The sequence below is a fragment of the Anguilla rostrata genome, chromosome 9 (genome assembly GCF_018555375.3).
Source record: "Anguilla rostrata isolate EN2019 chromosome 9, ASM1855537v3, whole genome shotgun sequence".
Classification (NCBI taxonomy): Eukaryota; Metazoa; Chordata; class Actinopteri; order Anguilliformes; family Anguillidae; genus Anguilla; species Anguilla rostrata.
Genome location: NC_057941.1, coordinates 10,216,016 through 10,232,767, shown reverse-complemented (window position 1 = coordinate 10,232,767; position 16,752 = coordinate 10,216,016). Strand labels below are relative to the sequence as shown.

General features: G+C 46.2%; 1 protein-coding gene across 2 annotated transcripts in view; it reads left to right on the top strand.

Annotated features, from left to right (window-relative positions):
- Positions 1-16,394, top strand: part of LOC135262910 (ribosomal protein S6 kinase alpha-6-like) — a 28,367-nt gene extending 11,973 nt beyond the window's left edge. Inside the window, exons 5-22 of one of the 2 annotated variants that reach the window (XM_064350298.1) lie at positions 285-365; positions 1,349-1,428; positions 1,998-2,104; positions 2,565-2,602; positions 3,281-3,423; positions 3,968-4,038; positions 4,821-4,909; positions 5,315-5,379; positions 6,863-6,965; positions 7,745-7,869; positions 8,224-8,346; positions 10,050-10,139; positions 10,929-11,087; positions 11,210-11,371; positions 12,242-12,318; positions 12,762-12,879; positions 13,423-13,563; positions 14,694-16,394. In XM_064350298.1, coding sequence (XP_064206368.1) covers positions 285-365; positions 1,349-1,428; positions 1,998-2,104; positions 2,565-2,602; positions 3,281-3,423; positions 3,968-4,038; positions 4,821-4,909; positions 5,315-5,379; positions 6,863-6,965; positions 7,745-7,869; positions 8,224-8,346; positions 10,050-10,139; positions 10,929-11,087; positions 11,210-11,371; positions 12,242-12,318; positions 12,762-12,879; positions 13,423-13,563; positions 14,694-14,819 — 1,898 coding nt within the window. In that variant the 3' untranslated portion in view covers positions 14,820-16,394. Of the gene's footprint in view, positions 1-284; positions 366-1,348; positions 1,429-1,997; positions 2,105-2,564; positions 2,603-3,280; positions 3,424-3,967; positions 4,039-4,820; positions 4,910-5,314; positions 5,380-6,862; positions 6,966-7,744; positions 7,870-8,220; positions 8,347-10,049; positions 10,140-10,928; positions 11,088-11,209; positions 11,372-12,241; positions 12,319-12,761; positions 12,880-13,422; positions 13,564-14,693 lie in introns of both variants that reach the window. The other variant, XM_064350297.1, reaches the window with a different exon arrangement.
- Positions 16,395-16,752: the final 358 nt, after the last annotated feature.

Sequence of the window (16,752 nt, the reverse complement as noted above, 5' to 3'; positions counted from 1 at the left end):
CTCAGGTGCCTGTGGCACCTCTCTGTGCACGCGTATGATTGGGTCTCCTCTGATTCAGTGGAGAACCACGGATTGCCTGCATTCACTCTGCTTGCAACAGGGGCCATATATAGGCATGCTTGTACATAGGTCACAAATGAAAATTAAAAAATGTAAATAGTGCTCACTTTTTTCCACGGGTGGATTGTGTGTAGGACATGTTCGTTCTGCTGTCGTACTCTGAGCCTGGTGAGCTGAGCGCTGCGTGGCCAGTTTGACGTTACATTGTTGTCTCCTCTCGACAGTTCGGGACCGTGTTCGCACCAAGATGGAACGGGACATTTTGGTGGAGGTGAATCACCCCTTCATAGTGAAGTTGCACTACGGTGAGTGCCAGATGAATGCCTCTGTCAATCATCAGACGCCTGGACAGAAAGACCACGTGATCTCTTGACCCTGTGCTGCCAAACTCTCTTAAATATCGGACAGTCACTGCTCTCAGCACACTGCCTGGTTCCTGTTGTTTTTTTTTTTGTTTGTTTGTTTTTGTGGGGGGGGCGGGCTTTTACCCTGATTTTGGCAGCTTGTGTCAACTTGCTTTCCAAGTAGCACCTCCTGCAGCACCTGTGTGCTGTTAATAGTCTCCCTTTTTAACATAAAGACTTAATATTGACTGGCCCGATCAGACAGCATTCCCTCTCTATGGTATATTGAATGTGAAATATTATTAATCTTTGTATGGCTGAGCAGATGCTAATCAGACAGCTGCTGTCACAGATTGTGAAGAAGAGATAAACTCATCATACATGAGGACTGAAAAGAAAAAATCGAAAGAAGCTCATCTTAGTTAAAGTACTCATGTAAACGCTTCATCTCATATTCATGAGTTCATCTCTCAGGCGTTTCATTGTCTCAGTTTGTTCAGATAAGTATTTGAATGCCGATGTCTAAAGTCACAGGTATAGGATCCTTTTCACTCTTTTTTTTTTTTTTTTTTTAGTGGGTCAAAAAAATCATTGAAAAAACCCATTTAACTGCCTTCAGAGAGGGGCTTGAGTTAAGTAGGTGGAAAATGCATCATGCAGTGCTTGATAGGGTGTGCTGAATTGGAACATAGCAGTACATAATGACGAGAACAGGCCATTCAGCCCCTGTAGGCTCACTGTTTAGCCTACCAACCAGCAAACATCTAGCACTGCTTCAGGCCTAGACTTGACCTCCTCTGAGGGTCTCTGTGCCTGACTTACCAAAGTTGTTCCACACTGGAAACTCCGTGTGAAGACGTAGCTCCTGATGTTCGTATTCTCTCTATCCACCCCACCCCCCAATCTTTCTCCTCCATTGTTTTTTTGTTTTTGTTCTTCCTCAGCCTTTCAGACAGAAGGGAAGCTCTATTTGATATTAGACTTTCTCAGGGGCGGAGATGTCTTTACTCGTTTATCCAAAGAGGTAAGCTCACCTTCTTTTCTCTAAAAGACAAGGTGTTTTTGTCATGTCTTCCTTCCAGGGACATGGTCAGATCTTGCATGCATTTGAGCGTAACTGAAGCGAGTGATGTGCCACTCTGTGAGAGCGCATTTTACGGCTGGTTTAGAAGAGTATACTCATTTCTGCCAGTGTCAGTTTCATTGTTTGTGCTGGTTAATGAATCTTGGCTGATTTAAGTGTAATTACATTGAGCACACATTGAGACAAAATGTCCATAATGCCTTTCTTTGTGTTGTGAAATGTTAACGTTATCATGTCTAACAACTTTGTTCATTCTCAGATCAATTCTATTCATAGAACATTTTTGTTTGATTGGATAATATTTGCAGTATTAAAGTGTTTTTAAACAATAACCCCTGTTTTTGTGTATTAATTAAAAATGTTGACTGTTTTGTTGTTTAACAATAATGATGATAATGTTGTTGTTGATGATGATGATGATGTTGTTGTTGTTGATGATGTTGTTTTTCTTGATGACTTGTTTGTTTGTGAACAGAGATCAGAGGGTAAATCTGTCCAGTTCTTACTAGGTTATGTTTACAGAGGAGGATGTGAAATTCTACCTTGCAGAGCTGGCCCTTGCATTGGACCATCTACACAACCTAGGCATTGTTTACAGAGACCTGAAGCCCGAAAAGTAAAGTATCCCAATCCCTGTGACCCTTACCCCCCTAAAAGCCCTCCCCCCCGGACAAGCTCCACCCAATGGGAACTCGCACACTAAACTCAGCCGCACATAGACACGTTTTGCGTTCAGGCGTTTATAGCGCGAATTTTCCACGCCTTCGGGGCCCCATTTCAGAAACCGTAGTTCACCCGGATTTCTGTGCAGCATGTAATATCTGTCGCTGATTGGCAACCCCGAACAGTCTTGACAGCTTTCTCCGACGGCCGACGGCCGCTCGCTCGGTGTTTGCGTCTCACCCAGATTTAGCCGATTTTCCCGCCGTTTTGCCGCCATTTTCTGACCGGGAGACGGCCGCAGCCGGGAGAGGGCTGCCAACACTGTTCCACAGTTTACCGATGTCATTGTTGATGTTTCTGTTGTGGGAATGTATCTGTGTACCTGTATCGGAGAATGTGATTTTAATTTTCAGCATTTTGCTTGATGAAGCTGGACATATCAAGTTAACAGGTGTGTACCGTTGCTTTATTCATTCACTTCCTGCTCCGTTTGTTTGCATTTTCTGCTGTTTTGTAGTGGTGGAAATTATTTTTTTGCCTGTAAGTTGCTGCACAGAGATTCTGTTGACAATAATAAAATCAGTTTACGCAAAGGTAAACACTGAGGAGATTTCCTGTATCGCGAACATAGCAGGACGTTGGGCATTATCTGTTATGTAATGCGAACAAGCCTTTATTCGTGGAGATTACACGATGCTGGTGCTCTGTAAAAGTCTGTCAGACCTATCGGATATTACTGGCATTGTCAGCATTTTGTACAAGTTGGGCATATAACATTTTAAAATCGGTTTTATAGAGCATCCTGTGGAAAGGAAAGCTGGAGAATGGCCTCTGCTTACAAAATCCGCACTTTTTGAAATGGTCGTTTCAGAACGTCTTGGTGCCACATGCATCAACTATTTATAGTTTTATTTGCGTGGTAACATTCTAAAATCATTCAAAAAATTTGTAATTGAAAATTCTGCCATCTGTTATTTTGTGGTTGATGCATCTGTCTCCAAGTTACGTCCTGAAAAATAAACCCAAACTGGTAAAATACTGTCGGGGAAAGAGAGGGCGGTGGTTCCGTGTGGGCTAGCAAGTCTGTTTTGTACGATGGTTGTCTGATGGTGAATCTGCCCCTCTGTAGACTTCGGGCTCAGTAAAGAATCAGTGGACCAGGATAAGAAAGCTTACTCTTTCTGTGGTACTGTGGAATACATGGCACCTGAAGTGGTCAACAGAAGAGGACACACGCAGAGTGCCGATTGGTGGTCCCTCGGGGTTCTAATGGTACGTCCCAGGTTGGGCTCCTCCCCCCTTCCCCCCCCTCATCTCATGAACGTGAAATGGTCTGACATCATCACGTTGAAGAGCCAGATTATGAAATTGGTTTGGTTTTCCCCTCTGTTCTTTCTGAGGTCTTTGTCTTTCCGCTGATCCCATAATTCATTGAGTGCATGCCTAGTTAAGAAGTTTTCGGTAAAACATTGCAATTTGAATCTGCCGTTGCACCCTTGCGCAAACTAACTAATGTGAAATTCAGATCTCCAGCTTTATGAATGCATGTTCTCAGCATATGCATGTTGTGTGTGTGTAAATAATTTTATGCAATTAATAAAAAAGTAAATATTACACAGCCACAGCAACACTGACATTAACGTTTTTGACCAGGTTCTCGCTGATTAAGTTCAGAGTCACACGCATGCTGACATTACGGGGTCATTCATAGTGGAGCTGTGCTGTGATTGGAGATGACGTTCTGCTTTGGAGCATTGTGTGTTTGAGCGTTAGCCAAGGGGTTGTGTTACAATCTTGCTTATTTTCTTCCCCTCAGTTTGAAATGTTGACGGGTACTTTACCCTTCCAAGGGAAAGACAGAAATGAGACCATGAACATGATTCTGAAGTAAGTCCTGCTGCAGCAGTCACACACCAGTCAAATCCCACATAATTATAAAAACCGAATACTTCATATATTTCATATTTTAGTGCTTATTGGTGACTCCCATACAAGATCCCTTCTATTTTGTTTCAGTCTCCTAGAATAAAACCGATGTAAGAAGTTGTCTCAATATTTTCCAGGTTAACATCGTGTGGAGACACTCTTTATTGCATTTCTTACAGATAAAATCAGGGTCCGTCTCGCATGTTTCATTTGCACATTTACATTAAGCCAACTGTATTCAGGTTAAATTGCTTCTTCGTTTATCCATTCAGTAGAATGCATTACTGAAACCGTGAAACGGACGTAAGCTGAATTCTGTGGGCGGCTAATTAGCGTGCGCTTAAAGATTCATGCCAAAGACTCTGACAGCTATCCTGTTCATTTGTCTGTCCACTGTCTGGCTTCATACGCGCCTAGATTACTCTAAATCCATCCCATACAAGGCCCCCTCGGCGTCAGAGCCATACATCCACTGAAAGATGGCGGCCGCCTTCCATGTTTTGATAACAAACTGCCTGTGATAACCGCGGCCCAGCCAGAGTTACCCTTGTGTGTTTTTTTTTTTTACCGCGTTACTCAGGTTGACAAATGCAGCATTTCTCATGAGACGGAGCTGAGGCACCGCGAGCCGGCATAACTCTGCACTGCCGCGGCTCTCGGACAGATAACACCAGGGCGGAGCATAAATCGCGCGTCTGACCGGAAGATCCGTCTTAACTTTTTTTTATTTCCCTCCCTCTCAGAGCAAAGTTGGGAATGCCACAGTTTCTAAGCCTGGAAGCGCAGAGTCTCCTGAGAATGCTGTTCAAACGGAATCCAGCCAATCGGTTGGGTAAGTCTCTGCCTTCTCCCTTCCGTTCGTCGAGACGCATCGTTCAGCGCGCGAGGCCTCGCTGCGTCCACTGTTCAAACGAGGGCCGATGTGAATAACGTGTTTGGAAGGAGGCGCGTTATATTTTCAAACCCAAAGAACAGCAACGAAGCCCACTGCAAATTTTGGACGGAATGATTCACAACTGTTGACGTGGTGTGGCATTTTTAGAATGTACATGGAGGGTAATTGAAGACCAATGAATCATTCTACATTTTTAGACCTCTTGCGTCCGCTTGCATAAGTGTGTGTGTGTGTCGTTGAGTGTCTGTGTGTGTCTATGTGTTCGTCCGTGTGTGTGTGTGTGTGTGTGTGTGTGTCCATCCATTCTGCGGTGATGTGACTGTTCCTCGCTCTCTCTGGCAGGAGCTGGCCCAGACGGTGTGGAGGAGATCAAAAGGCACGCCTTCTTCTCCACCATAGACTGGAACGTGAGTGCACCATCAGAAAGCCTTTTTACCGCTCTCCCGTAAGGCTGTGGCCTCCGACCAGTCTGCTGGTTAAGGTCTGGCCCAAAATCCCCCCGGCCCCCTCGTCCTGGTCCCTGTGCAGCTGGGGGGGCCAGCGGACCTGTCCGGGCGGCATAGTGTTAGTGTGGCTCCACAACGGTGTTAAGGAGCCTGGGGCCGCTCGCAGAACACGGTGCCACGACACTGTCGCTCCCATTTCTGTCACACCAGCAACGTCTCCCCCACAGTGAGATGGAGAAGGGGCCGGTACTGTTCAAACCTAGAACTGGCCAGTATACCTTATTTTTAGGAATACAGTATGAGTACGCTTCGTCATGCGGTTTTGCAATACCCTTATCAATGATTTTTTTATTGTTTTTCATCCAGTGAACATAAAAAATGATAAGCAACATAAGAGTAAGGTTATTTGTCTATTTTGAATTCATCTCTCACCATTGCTTTAAAAAAACGTGCCGTTGCAAATGAGACGTGCAGAGGAGTTTGTGGAAACGCGATGGTGTCAGAGCCAAGTGGCACCAAGCAGTGACACTTTTCAGCCCTGCTACATCTGGCTGCACTTTTGCATTAAGGAACATCTGGGAGTTGGGCTGGGTGAGAAACCATTTAGACAATGTTTTTTTTCTAAGCGTAGTAACAGTCGTCTTTTCTGTAATCATGCGATAATGTGTTTTTGTCAGATGTTTGGCTGTTTACTAAAGGAAAAAAAAGATGAGAAGATGTCATAAAGCCGTATAGCAGTGATGATTGTTATTGCACTTAAAAAAAAAAAAAAAAAAATGTATTATAATTTTGATAATTTGATAATAGTCGATCTGGTGGATCACCTGGCCCTACCTGAAAGTATAGTTTTTTCATTTAATTTCAACCCTAGAAGCTTGGACTTTTTAAAATGACTATTTTTGCTGTAATATTTTGGATAGTAACTTAACACTTGTAGGTTTTGTTTATGTTTACTATCCAATTCAGTGTTCATGTTCCTTATAAAAATAGTGAAATTAATTACTGCGTTTTGATTGATCCTTATTTTTCTACAGTTACAGTAAATTTCAGTTACCTTCTTGTGTATTAGAAAACCAAATTCCGTTATACATGATACAATATTTTGGCCATATTGCCCAACCCTAATCGAGTTCTTGACCCACATTCGCTGGCCAGTGTGGACATTGACGCTTTGAAAGAAACTTTTATTCTGCATCGCTTTTACTTCAGAGTAGGTCGACAGGATGGCATTGTGTTTCCATAAGACATTCTTTTATAAGATTTTATTTTGGTGAAAGCGATTAGCATTAGTCATTTGTTTTATTTTGTTTCTTAGTTTTCGATTTGAAATGGCGATATGCCGCGGCGATCCTCCACCCACAGCTTAATGGCACTGGAAGGCTAAATGTCTTGTGAATTGAGGGAGTGTTGCAGACAGACACTAACGCAGGTTTTTATTTCACAGAAACTGTTCAGGAGGGAACTCCAGCCCCCATTTCAGCCAGCGGCAGGGAAACCTGAGGACACCTTCTGCTTTGACCCAGAATTCACTGCAAAGACCCCGAAAGGTGAGGAGGCTGCTCCAGTGTCCACCGCTTGAGTCACCTTTTTCATGTTTTAATTCCCGTGAGCACGACTCAGAATTTCTCCGTTGGCATTAAAAAGCCTAAATCTGTCACCATTATAAGAGTCCTTTGCTTGGCTGTGGCATTTATCTCTCCAAACCCCTTTATTAGGTTGAATTCTCATATAAAGATGGACCCAGAGAACGGACCCATGAGCAGTCCCTAGTGCACTCATTTTTTGCATTGACAATGTCAGGGCTAGCATTAGCCTGTAGACCCCTTAGCATTAGCACGTATATCCGTCAGCATTAGCACATAGAGACCTCAGCATTAGCACGTAGAGCCCTCAGCATTAGCACGTAGATCCCCCCAGCATTAGCACGTAGAGCCCCCAGCATTAGCACGTAAGACCCCCCAGCATTAGCACGTAGAGCCCCCAGCATTAGCACGTAGATCCCCCAGCATTAGCACGTAGATCCCCCAGCATTAGCACGTAGATCCCCCAGCATTAGCACGTAGATCCCCCCAGCATTAGCACGTAGATCCCCCCAGCATTAGCACGTAGATCCCCCATCATTAGCAGGTACATCCCCCAGCACGTAGATCCCCTAGCGTTAGCATGTGGATCCCTTAGCATTAGTACGTAGATCCCCTAGCATTAGCACGTAGATCCCCCACCGTTAGCCTGTAGATCCCCCAGCATTAGCCTCAGCCTGTAGACCCCCCCCCAGTCCTCTCCCGTTCCTCACCGCGTAAACGCCGCGTTGTCTGTGCCCCGGCAGATTCCCCCGGCGTCCCGCCGAGCGCCAACGCGCACCAGCTCTTCAAAGGCTTCAGCTTCGTGGCCCCGGCCTCCATGGAGGAAGGGAAGAGCTCCCCGCTGGTCAACATCCTCCCCATGGTACAGGTGGGTCGCCACGGCAACCGCAGGGGCTTCACCTCGCCGCGTTACGGAATGGCGTTGTACCCCGCGCGGCCGCATTTCAGACAGAGCGCGCTCACCAGGGGGGCGGGTTCCTGAAGATTCCACCGCATGACACGCTGCCGTGTTTCACGTGGAAACTTTCAGTCAGTCAAAATGACTTGATATGCACGGAAAAAAATGCATTAATTGAAGTTGTAATTCAACTACCTGAACTGAACCGGCAAACCTCTGAGTTTCAAACCCAGTGTCCTACCCGTTGTAACGCACTGCTGCCCATGTTTTAAATGAATGGTCGAATGCCCCTCCTGACACCCGGCTGTTCTGTGCCCGCAGCAGCTGCACGCAGGCTCCACGCAGTTCGCGGACATCTACGAGCTGAAGGAGGACATCGGCGTGGGGTCCTACTCCATATGCAAGCGCTGCGTCCACAGGGTCACCGGCATGGAGTTCGCTGTCAAGGTGAGGGACCGCTCCCGCGCCGCGCGGTGCCGCCGTGCAGCTAGACCCCCGTCAGATCGGCCAGACCCCACTAATAGGACATGTTAGAAGAGCAAACGGTCACCTCTGCTGATGGAACCTGTGAGATTACTGGACAAACGGCGCACGTGTGTTTTACTGAGCGGCAGCCCTGAACATTACATGTCATTTCACGTGACGTCCAACAGAGGGCAGTGGAGGACAGCACATTTCCCTATTCCAGGGTTCGTACGGTCATGAAAAACCTGGAGAAGTCATTGAAATTTAAAATGCAATTTCCAGGCCCTGGAAAAGTTATGGAAAATAATATTTTTTGAAAAGTTTTGGAAAAGTAATGGAAACACAGCTAAAGTTGCATCAAATATAATTACTAATTAATCCAATCGTAAAAATAGTATGTATAGTAATAAAACGTAAATTGTCACGTAACCTTCGCGGTATTTTGGTGGTGTGAGAAGTTAATTCAGTCTGGCTCAGTCTGTTTACTGGCACGCCCAACAGGCACGCTTCTGCTAATGTAGCAGTTGGTAAACGTAGGCCCTACTGTGCCGACAATATGCCAGGGAAGTGCAGCTTCAATAATATATCAGGGCTCGAAATTAACTTTTTTACTTCGTAGCACTGGTGCTCCCAACTCCTAAAAAGTTAGGAGCACCCACCAAAATGTATGGAGCACCAACAATATGTGCAATCGATTTTTTATTGATAAACGACAATATAACAGTACGGTTTACAAGTAACAGTTAAACTGTCACGCATAAAATGTGACTCTTCAAGGAATTGCGTGTTATGCATTCAAACGACAAAGAGCTTCTCGTCACATTAATACCGCTAATTAAATCAACCGCCAGTAAACTGCATCGGAGAAATGAGCTGTTTCAAACGGGTCGCTACACAAAACACTAAGTTAACGTTTAAAAAAATGCCGTAATCGTGCGCTTCAACTTTTCAGCTTTCGATAACGCTAATAAATTGAACATAAACTTTTGTCTTTAGGTAACATTAGTTAACGCGTTAGCTCTTTGTGTCGCGTGACAGTGGAGTGCAGCGAAAGGGAGTGATTGAAGGCTAATATTAACCAATTTAAAATCATTATTAAAGGTAAGAATGTCAAGCTCACGATTGGTTAGAAGGGTTACCGTCAGCTCCCAAGGCACATACTGAGTGTACTAACTAGCGAATGTAGCCTACAGAGAAAGACGTTCGACTGGAAAAACTGACAAAAATGTTAAACTATTCGAATTAAAATATGAGAGAATGTATCTAAGTGTGTCTGTCTGGTGTTTATTTGTTTTAGAGAGGCACCATATGTTTCAGATGCAGACCTAATTTTACTTAGTGTTACAATAAATAATTTTAAATTGTCCCGCTGAGATAAAGTCATTTGTTTTGGTCATGGATATTCAGTTAAAGGTTGTGGAGAAGTCATGGAAAAGTCATTGAAAATCATTGGTGAAAAAGTGTATGAACCCTGCTATTCACCTTTAGTTTTCCTTAACCTTCACTGTTACAGTTGCTTTGAACCATACTGATTTTCTTTTTTTTAAAATAGGAACTATGGGGTGGGGGCGAAAAACTTTGTAGTGCAGCATTTACTGAAAGTGGCGTGTGTTTTAGCTGTGTGTAATACTGTCGCTGGCACTGAGTGTGTTTGAGTGTCCGTGCTGATTCATGGCTCTCCACAGATCATCGACAAGATCAAGAGGGACCCCTCAGAGGAGACAGAGATCCTAATGCGATACGGCCAGCACCCCAACATCATCACTCTGAAAGACGTAAGCCAGCCTCAGTTGTGTCTTCTCGTTTATGGCTCTTCGAGCTGTGGTAACCAGCCCTGTTCCCGGAGATCTGCTGTCCTGTAGGATTTCATTCATACCCTAACAAAGTACACCTCATTCAACAGCTAGAGATCTTGTTGAGCTGCTTATTAGTAGAGTCAGGTGTGCCAAATTAGGGTTGAAATGAAAACCTGCAGGATGGAACAGGGTTGGTTACCACTGCCTTAGGGTGTCTGAGTGAATTGGTGGCAGTGTAGCCTACTGCTAGGGAACTGGACATGTGACTGAGTTGGTCAGGTAGGTTGTAGGTCCATTTCCCAGGTGTGCTGTTGTAAGCGTGGTAATTGAAGTCGCTGTTCTGCAAGGCACTTAAACTGCATTTCTGCAGTAAATATCCAGCTGTATAAATGGATTTGATTTAAAGAATGTAAACTGCAAGTCCCTCTGGATAAGAGTGCTAAATGCTGTGATATAAGTAATGAGTGCTACATAATAACTCGCCTCAGGTGAAGTATTACCCTCATTTGTCCTGAAGAAGACCCAACATGGGTGGAAACGTTGAACCTCCTGTGGTGTTTATCAGTTTTCTCAACTTTGTGTTGTGTTGTTTGTGTGTGTGTGTGTGTGTGTGTGAGAGTACAGTTCAGATCTGTGTGTATGTGTGTGATCAGTATGGTTCTGATCTATATTGTGTGTGTGTGTGTGTGTGTGTGTGTGTGAGAGAGAGAGAGTGATCAGTGTGGTTCAGATCTGTATTTTGACGTTGGGTGTCTCCCCCGGGGGCAGGTGTATGACGAGGGGCGCTTCGTGTACCTGGTGACGGAGCTGATGAAGGGCGGGGAGCTGCTGGACAGGATCCTGCGGCAGAAGTACTTCTCCGAGCGGGAGGCCAGCGGCGTGCTGTACACCATCGCCAAGACGGTGGACTACCTGCACTGCCAGGGGGTGAGGAACGGGGGGGAGCCCCGGGGCGGGTGGGGGTGTGGGGCGGGCTGGGGGGGCTGGAGGGGCGGGGTGCTGCGGGCGGAGGAGGGCTGACCGTCCCGTCCGCTCCCCCTCCCCCTCAGGTGGTGCACCGGGACCTGAAGCCCAGCAACATCCTGTACACGGACGACTCGGGCGACCCCAACTCCATCCGGATCTGCGACTTCGGCTTCGCCAAGCAGCTGCGCGGCGAGAGCGGCCTGCTGCTCACGCCCTGCTACACCGCCAACTTCGTGGCGCCCGAGGTGCGAGGTCGTCGCCGAAACCGTCCGCGGGGCTCGACAGCGCTCCCGTTCCGGAAGCGTATGGTCTTGGAAAATTTACATGCACTGGCTGGAAATATAACACATCAGCAGATTGGGATGCATGAGTGTGCTCCTAAATGTTTCAGCCTAGGAGCACACGTACTCTTTGGAAATAAACGTTAGTGTGGAGCCCTGCTGTCCAGTGACTGGGTAGCTGTGGGTGAAGGCTGAAAATGCACACACAAGTGAATAGAGAGCCACATTAGGGTTTCCAGAGAGTTCCTCCCTGCTGTTGAGCAGCTTTGAAGGGATGCATTATGGGTGCTGTGTGTTAGTTTTTGGGTAGAGGATTCTGTGTGTTAGTTTTTGGGTAGAGGATGCTGTGTGTTAGTTTTTGGGTAGAGGATGCTGTGTGTTAGTTTTTGGGTAGAGGATTCTGTGTGTTAGTTTTTGGGTAGAGGATGCTGTGTGTTAGTTTTTGGGTAGAGGATGCTGTGTGTTAGTTTTTGGGTAGAGGATGCTGTGTGTTAGTTTTTGGGTAGAGGATGCTGTGTGTTAGTTTTTGGGTAGAGGATGCTGTGTGTTAGTTTTTGGGTAGAGGATTCTGTGTGTTAGTTTTTGGGTAGAGGATGCTGTGTGTTAGTTTTTGGGTAGAGGATGCTGTGTGTTAGTTTTTGGGTAGAGGATGCTGTGTGTTAGTTTTTGGGTAGAGGATGCTGTGTGTTAGTTTTTGGGTAGAGGATGCTGTGTGTTAGTTTTTGGGTGGAGCATGCTGTGTGTTAGTTTTTGGGTGGAGGATGCTGTGTGTTAGTTTTTGGGTGGAGCATGCTGTGTGACTGACGCTGTGCTGCATGTGCTGGTGTGATGCAGGTCCTGATGAGGCAGGGCTACGATGCCGCCTGTGACATCTGGAGCCTGGGAGTGCTGCTGTACACCATGCTGGCGGGGTGAGCTCACACACACACACACACACACACACACACACACACACTCACACAGGGACGCACAGACACACACACACACACACACACACGCATGCACGCACAGACACACACACACACGTACGCACATACACACACGCATGCACACACACAAACAGACGCTTGCGCACTGACTAACTCACATAGACACACACGCATGCACTCACACACTTGCGCACATGCACTCATATGTACATGCACACTCGCACACACACATGCACGCACACTCACACATGCGCAAACATACACACATCCATACATGCACGCACTCACACGCGCACATGTACACACAAACACACACACCCAAACACACACACTGAATGCTTGTTCCTGGAGGGGCTTTTCTGCAGATGGTATCACTGAAACCTTTAGTGAGCGGCCCCTCCCCCATGCTCTCTCTCCCCCCGTAGCTACACGCCCTTCGCCAACGGGCCCAACGACACGCCCGAGGAGATCCTGCTGCGAATCGGCAGCGGGAAGTTCTCCCTGAGCGGAGGGAGCTGGGACACCGTGTCTGACAGCTCCAAGGTACGTCCTCCCGGGTACAGGTGCACACACACACACACTCAAACAGATGGCTTTCAAGCATTTTAACATTAAAATTACCAATGAACTGCAGGTGTGTAGGGTGCGACAGTGACTGCTAACTACGTCTGACTAAACTTTTCTGTACCGAAAATGCTATCAAATGGTGAAAATGGCAAATTCAGTGAATGGAGAAACTAATTAGAATGCAGATATGATTACTAAGACTGGTGAGTTATCAGTAACAATAGCCATAATGTATTTGTTTAAAGCAGAAAGAAATTAGTCAGGCATATTGATAAATCCTTCGCAAGTGCTGTTTGAAAGTTTTATTTTCTCAACAGTTACCGAGTTATCATTTAAACGTCGGTTTCAAACCACCTCAATTTAAATAGAGAGCTCTTAAAAAGATATAGTTTTTTTCTTCTTAGCGTCTAAGTTGTTGTAAGTGTTAAAACACCTGGGTAGTATCATACCGTGCTCCAGAACCGTATTAAAATGGAGCAGTTCCTCCCTGTTAAACCCGCTCCTGTGCGTGTGGCTCAGGAGCTGCTCTCCCACATGCTGCACGTGGACCCGCACCAGCGCTACTCCGCCGAGCAGGTACTCAAGCACTCGTGGATCGCCTGCCGCGACCAGCTCCCCCACTTTCAGCTGGCGCGCCACGACGCCCCGCACCTCGTCAAGGTGGGTGTGGGACATTTCGGAGAGGCTTAAGATTCCCAGGTGCGGTGTTCGGTGCACGCTCACGGAGGTCCAGCTGATGGGCGGTAGTGTTGAAGGAAGACCAAGAAGATCAAGAGGCAGAAGACAAATATCTTGTGTAGTCTAGCAGGAGAAACTGCCATAAAACTGCAACCCAACTACAGGAGGAACTCGAAAGAAACCAGTTCCCCTGACAAGAGTGGGACAGCAACAACAATCTGCTGCTCTAAAAGGATGTGCATCTGTGAAAAAGCCTTGCTATGTGCTGTTAACAAGAGGACAAGACTCCAGTGGGCCAACACCATCAACACTGCACATCCTTTTGGACCAGCAAATCACAGTTGCCGTTTCACTGTAGTCTACTGCCTCTTGATCTTCCCTGTGGGTGGAGATCTCAGCAGAGCTCAAGGAACAGACTGAAGGACATGTAGCCTCCAAAAAAACATAACTGCAATAGTCCTTACTGAGGCACATACAATAAAATGCAGAAATATTGGGACGGTTGTGTCAAGGTTTATCCTCTGCACTATTCAAATTTGTATTCGAAATCAAACCGTGACTAGGAGAGAGAATTCACAATGTCTGCATTTATTTCAGGTGCATTTTTTTAAACAGACACTGAACTGTATTACAACAGTGCAATTCAATGCCAGGCAAGTTCCTTTATTCCAAATCAGCATAAGTATTAGAACTAGCTAGAATTATTATGGTGCCCTGAAATGGGGGTTCTATGTATATAAAGTGCAGTAGTTTCTAAATAGTGATACCAAAGTGTATAAAAAATACCCTTAAATAAAATCTGAAAATGCACTTTAGTCATTGTTTGATTACAAATGTAAATCAAATGATGAGTAAAAAGAAAAAAATGTCTTGGTCTCAAACATTATGGAGCTTACTGTCTATATAAATATATGAAAATGAACTCCATTGAAAGATTTAACTCCGCTGAAAGTGTTTAGTTGGACATGCTATATGTGCAGCTAACACTGTTGGCTCTCAGAAGGCTAGGTGCGCGCTCGGCTTGTTTTAGAGCTGTTCTGTCGTAGCGTGCCCTTAGGCCGCGTGAGCGGCTCGCTGTGGCTAACCGTGAGCGCGCTCGCTGTGTTGGACAGGGAGCGATGGCCGCCACCTACTCAGCACTGAACCACAAGACCTGCCTGCCGGTCCTGGAGCCCGTGGCCGCGTCCGGCCTGGCCCAGCGCAGGAACATGAAGAAGCTCACCTCCACAGACTTATAGTGCACGGCCGACTCTGCGGTGGGAGGGCGCGTCTGTGTTAGTGTGTGTGTGTGTGTGTGTGTGTGTGCGCGCATGCATGAGTGTGTGTTTGTGTGTGTGAGTGCGTGCGTGTGTGTGTGCATGTGTGTGTGTGCGCGTGCATGAGTGTGTGTGAGTGAGTGAGTGTGTGTATGTGCAGGTGCTTGTGTGTGTGTGTCAGCGCGTGCATGCGTGTGTGTGTCAGCATGTGAGTACGCGTGGGTGTGTGCGTGCGTGTATGTGTGTGTGCATGTACGTGTATGTGCGTGTGTGTGTGCATGTACGTGTATGTGCGTGTGTGTGTCAGCATGTGAGTACGCGTGGGTGTGTGTGTGTGTGCATGTACGTGTATGTGCGTGTGTGTGTCAGCATGTGAGTACGCGTGGGTGTGTGTGTGTGTGTGCATGTACGTGTATGTGCGTGTGTGTGTCAGCATGTGAGTACGCGTGGGTGTGTGTGTGTGTGTGCATGTACGTGTATGTGCGTGTGTGTGGGGGTATCTTGTTCTCTTTATTTATTTATTCTGATGTTTCCCTCCCCTTCGACCTCGGCACATTGCTCCACCTCCCCGGCTATCCCGCCCCCCTACCATTCCAAACACGGCCCCCCAGGGTGGCTGTTCATTGGTAGACGGGTTTCTGTGCACGCCCTGCATCTCGTACCGTTGGAAACGTTTCTGGGTGCGATCGTCGCTCGTTGATTATTGATTTGTTTCCTGTATGCACATGTCCCCGCCCCCCTGATACGAGCACCAGCTCTTACTCCAAACTCACTGTGACTGGCCCAGCTGGAGCTGCAGACACACACTGTACACTGTGCACGGCCCCGCCCACTTCCCTTATTAGGTGACCCCCCCCCACCCACAGGCCCCCTCATTTCTGACATCGGGGAAACGTCCGACAAACCAGACCTCGCATTCTGGAAAACGCAGACATGTCCGTCTATGCTGGATAAATCTGATTGGATGTTACCGTGGTAGAGAAGGGGCGGAGCTGAATTTCTAAAGTGTTCACTGTAATTCTACGGGAGATGAGTCTGTGAAAATGCCCAGCAACCGACATTTCCTCTTTTGAATTCACCAAGACACCAGAGCCTTCGTTTATTTCTGTTATTTTTCTATCGAATAAAAGAGGTGAGGTTTTTTTTTTTTTTTTTTTTTTACACGCGCACACTTGCAGCTTGTGGGGTTGCGCTCTTTCAGTGGTCTGCTCCTTGTTTCCCTCGCTTTTAAAACCTTTTTTATCGTGTTCTTGGGGATTAAAAAAAAAAAAAAAAAAAGAAAGCTACAGGTTAAAAACAAAAACAAAAGGTCGACGAATGTGGACTTTTTTTTCTACATTGAGGTGTGTTGTAGGTACAGTATTATTCCCGAGGGGTGAAAGGTCAGGGACCCAAGAGGATGATGGGATTGAGGGAGGGACCCCTCTGTGTAAAAAGGCATCTCTTCAAAGACATTGTGGAAATTGTATCATATTGTATTTATTTCATTTAATTTTTGAAAATATATTTTTCTTTCAAGGTCTGTATATATTGACATTAAAGATCATTATTGATGTATGGCTTCTTCCTGTTTCTTGCATTTGCCTCTGCGTGTAGTGATCACCGTGTTTGTGCACGTGTGTGTGTAGTGATCACTGCGTGTGTGCACGTGTGTGTGTGTGTGTGTCGTGATCACTGCATATGTGCACGCGTGTGTGTAGTGATCTCTACATATGTGCACGTGTGTGTGTAGTGATCTCTACATATGTGCACGTGTGTGTGTAGTGTCCGAAAATGTGCTGTCAAGACTGAGGACACAGTTTTGTTTACTTTTTCTTTTTTTTTTAAACAGTGCAACCAAAGGCATCCAGAATTTTTACAATATGACCGAAAAGCAACATTGGTTTTCTCCTGGGGGTAGTCAGATATAAGTGAT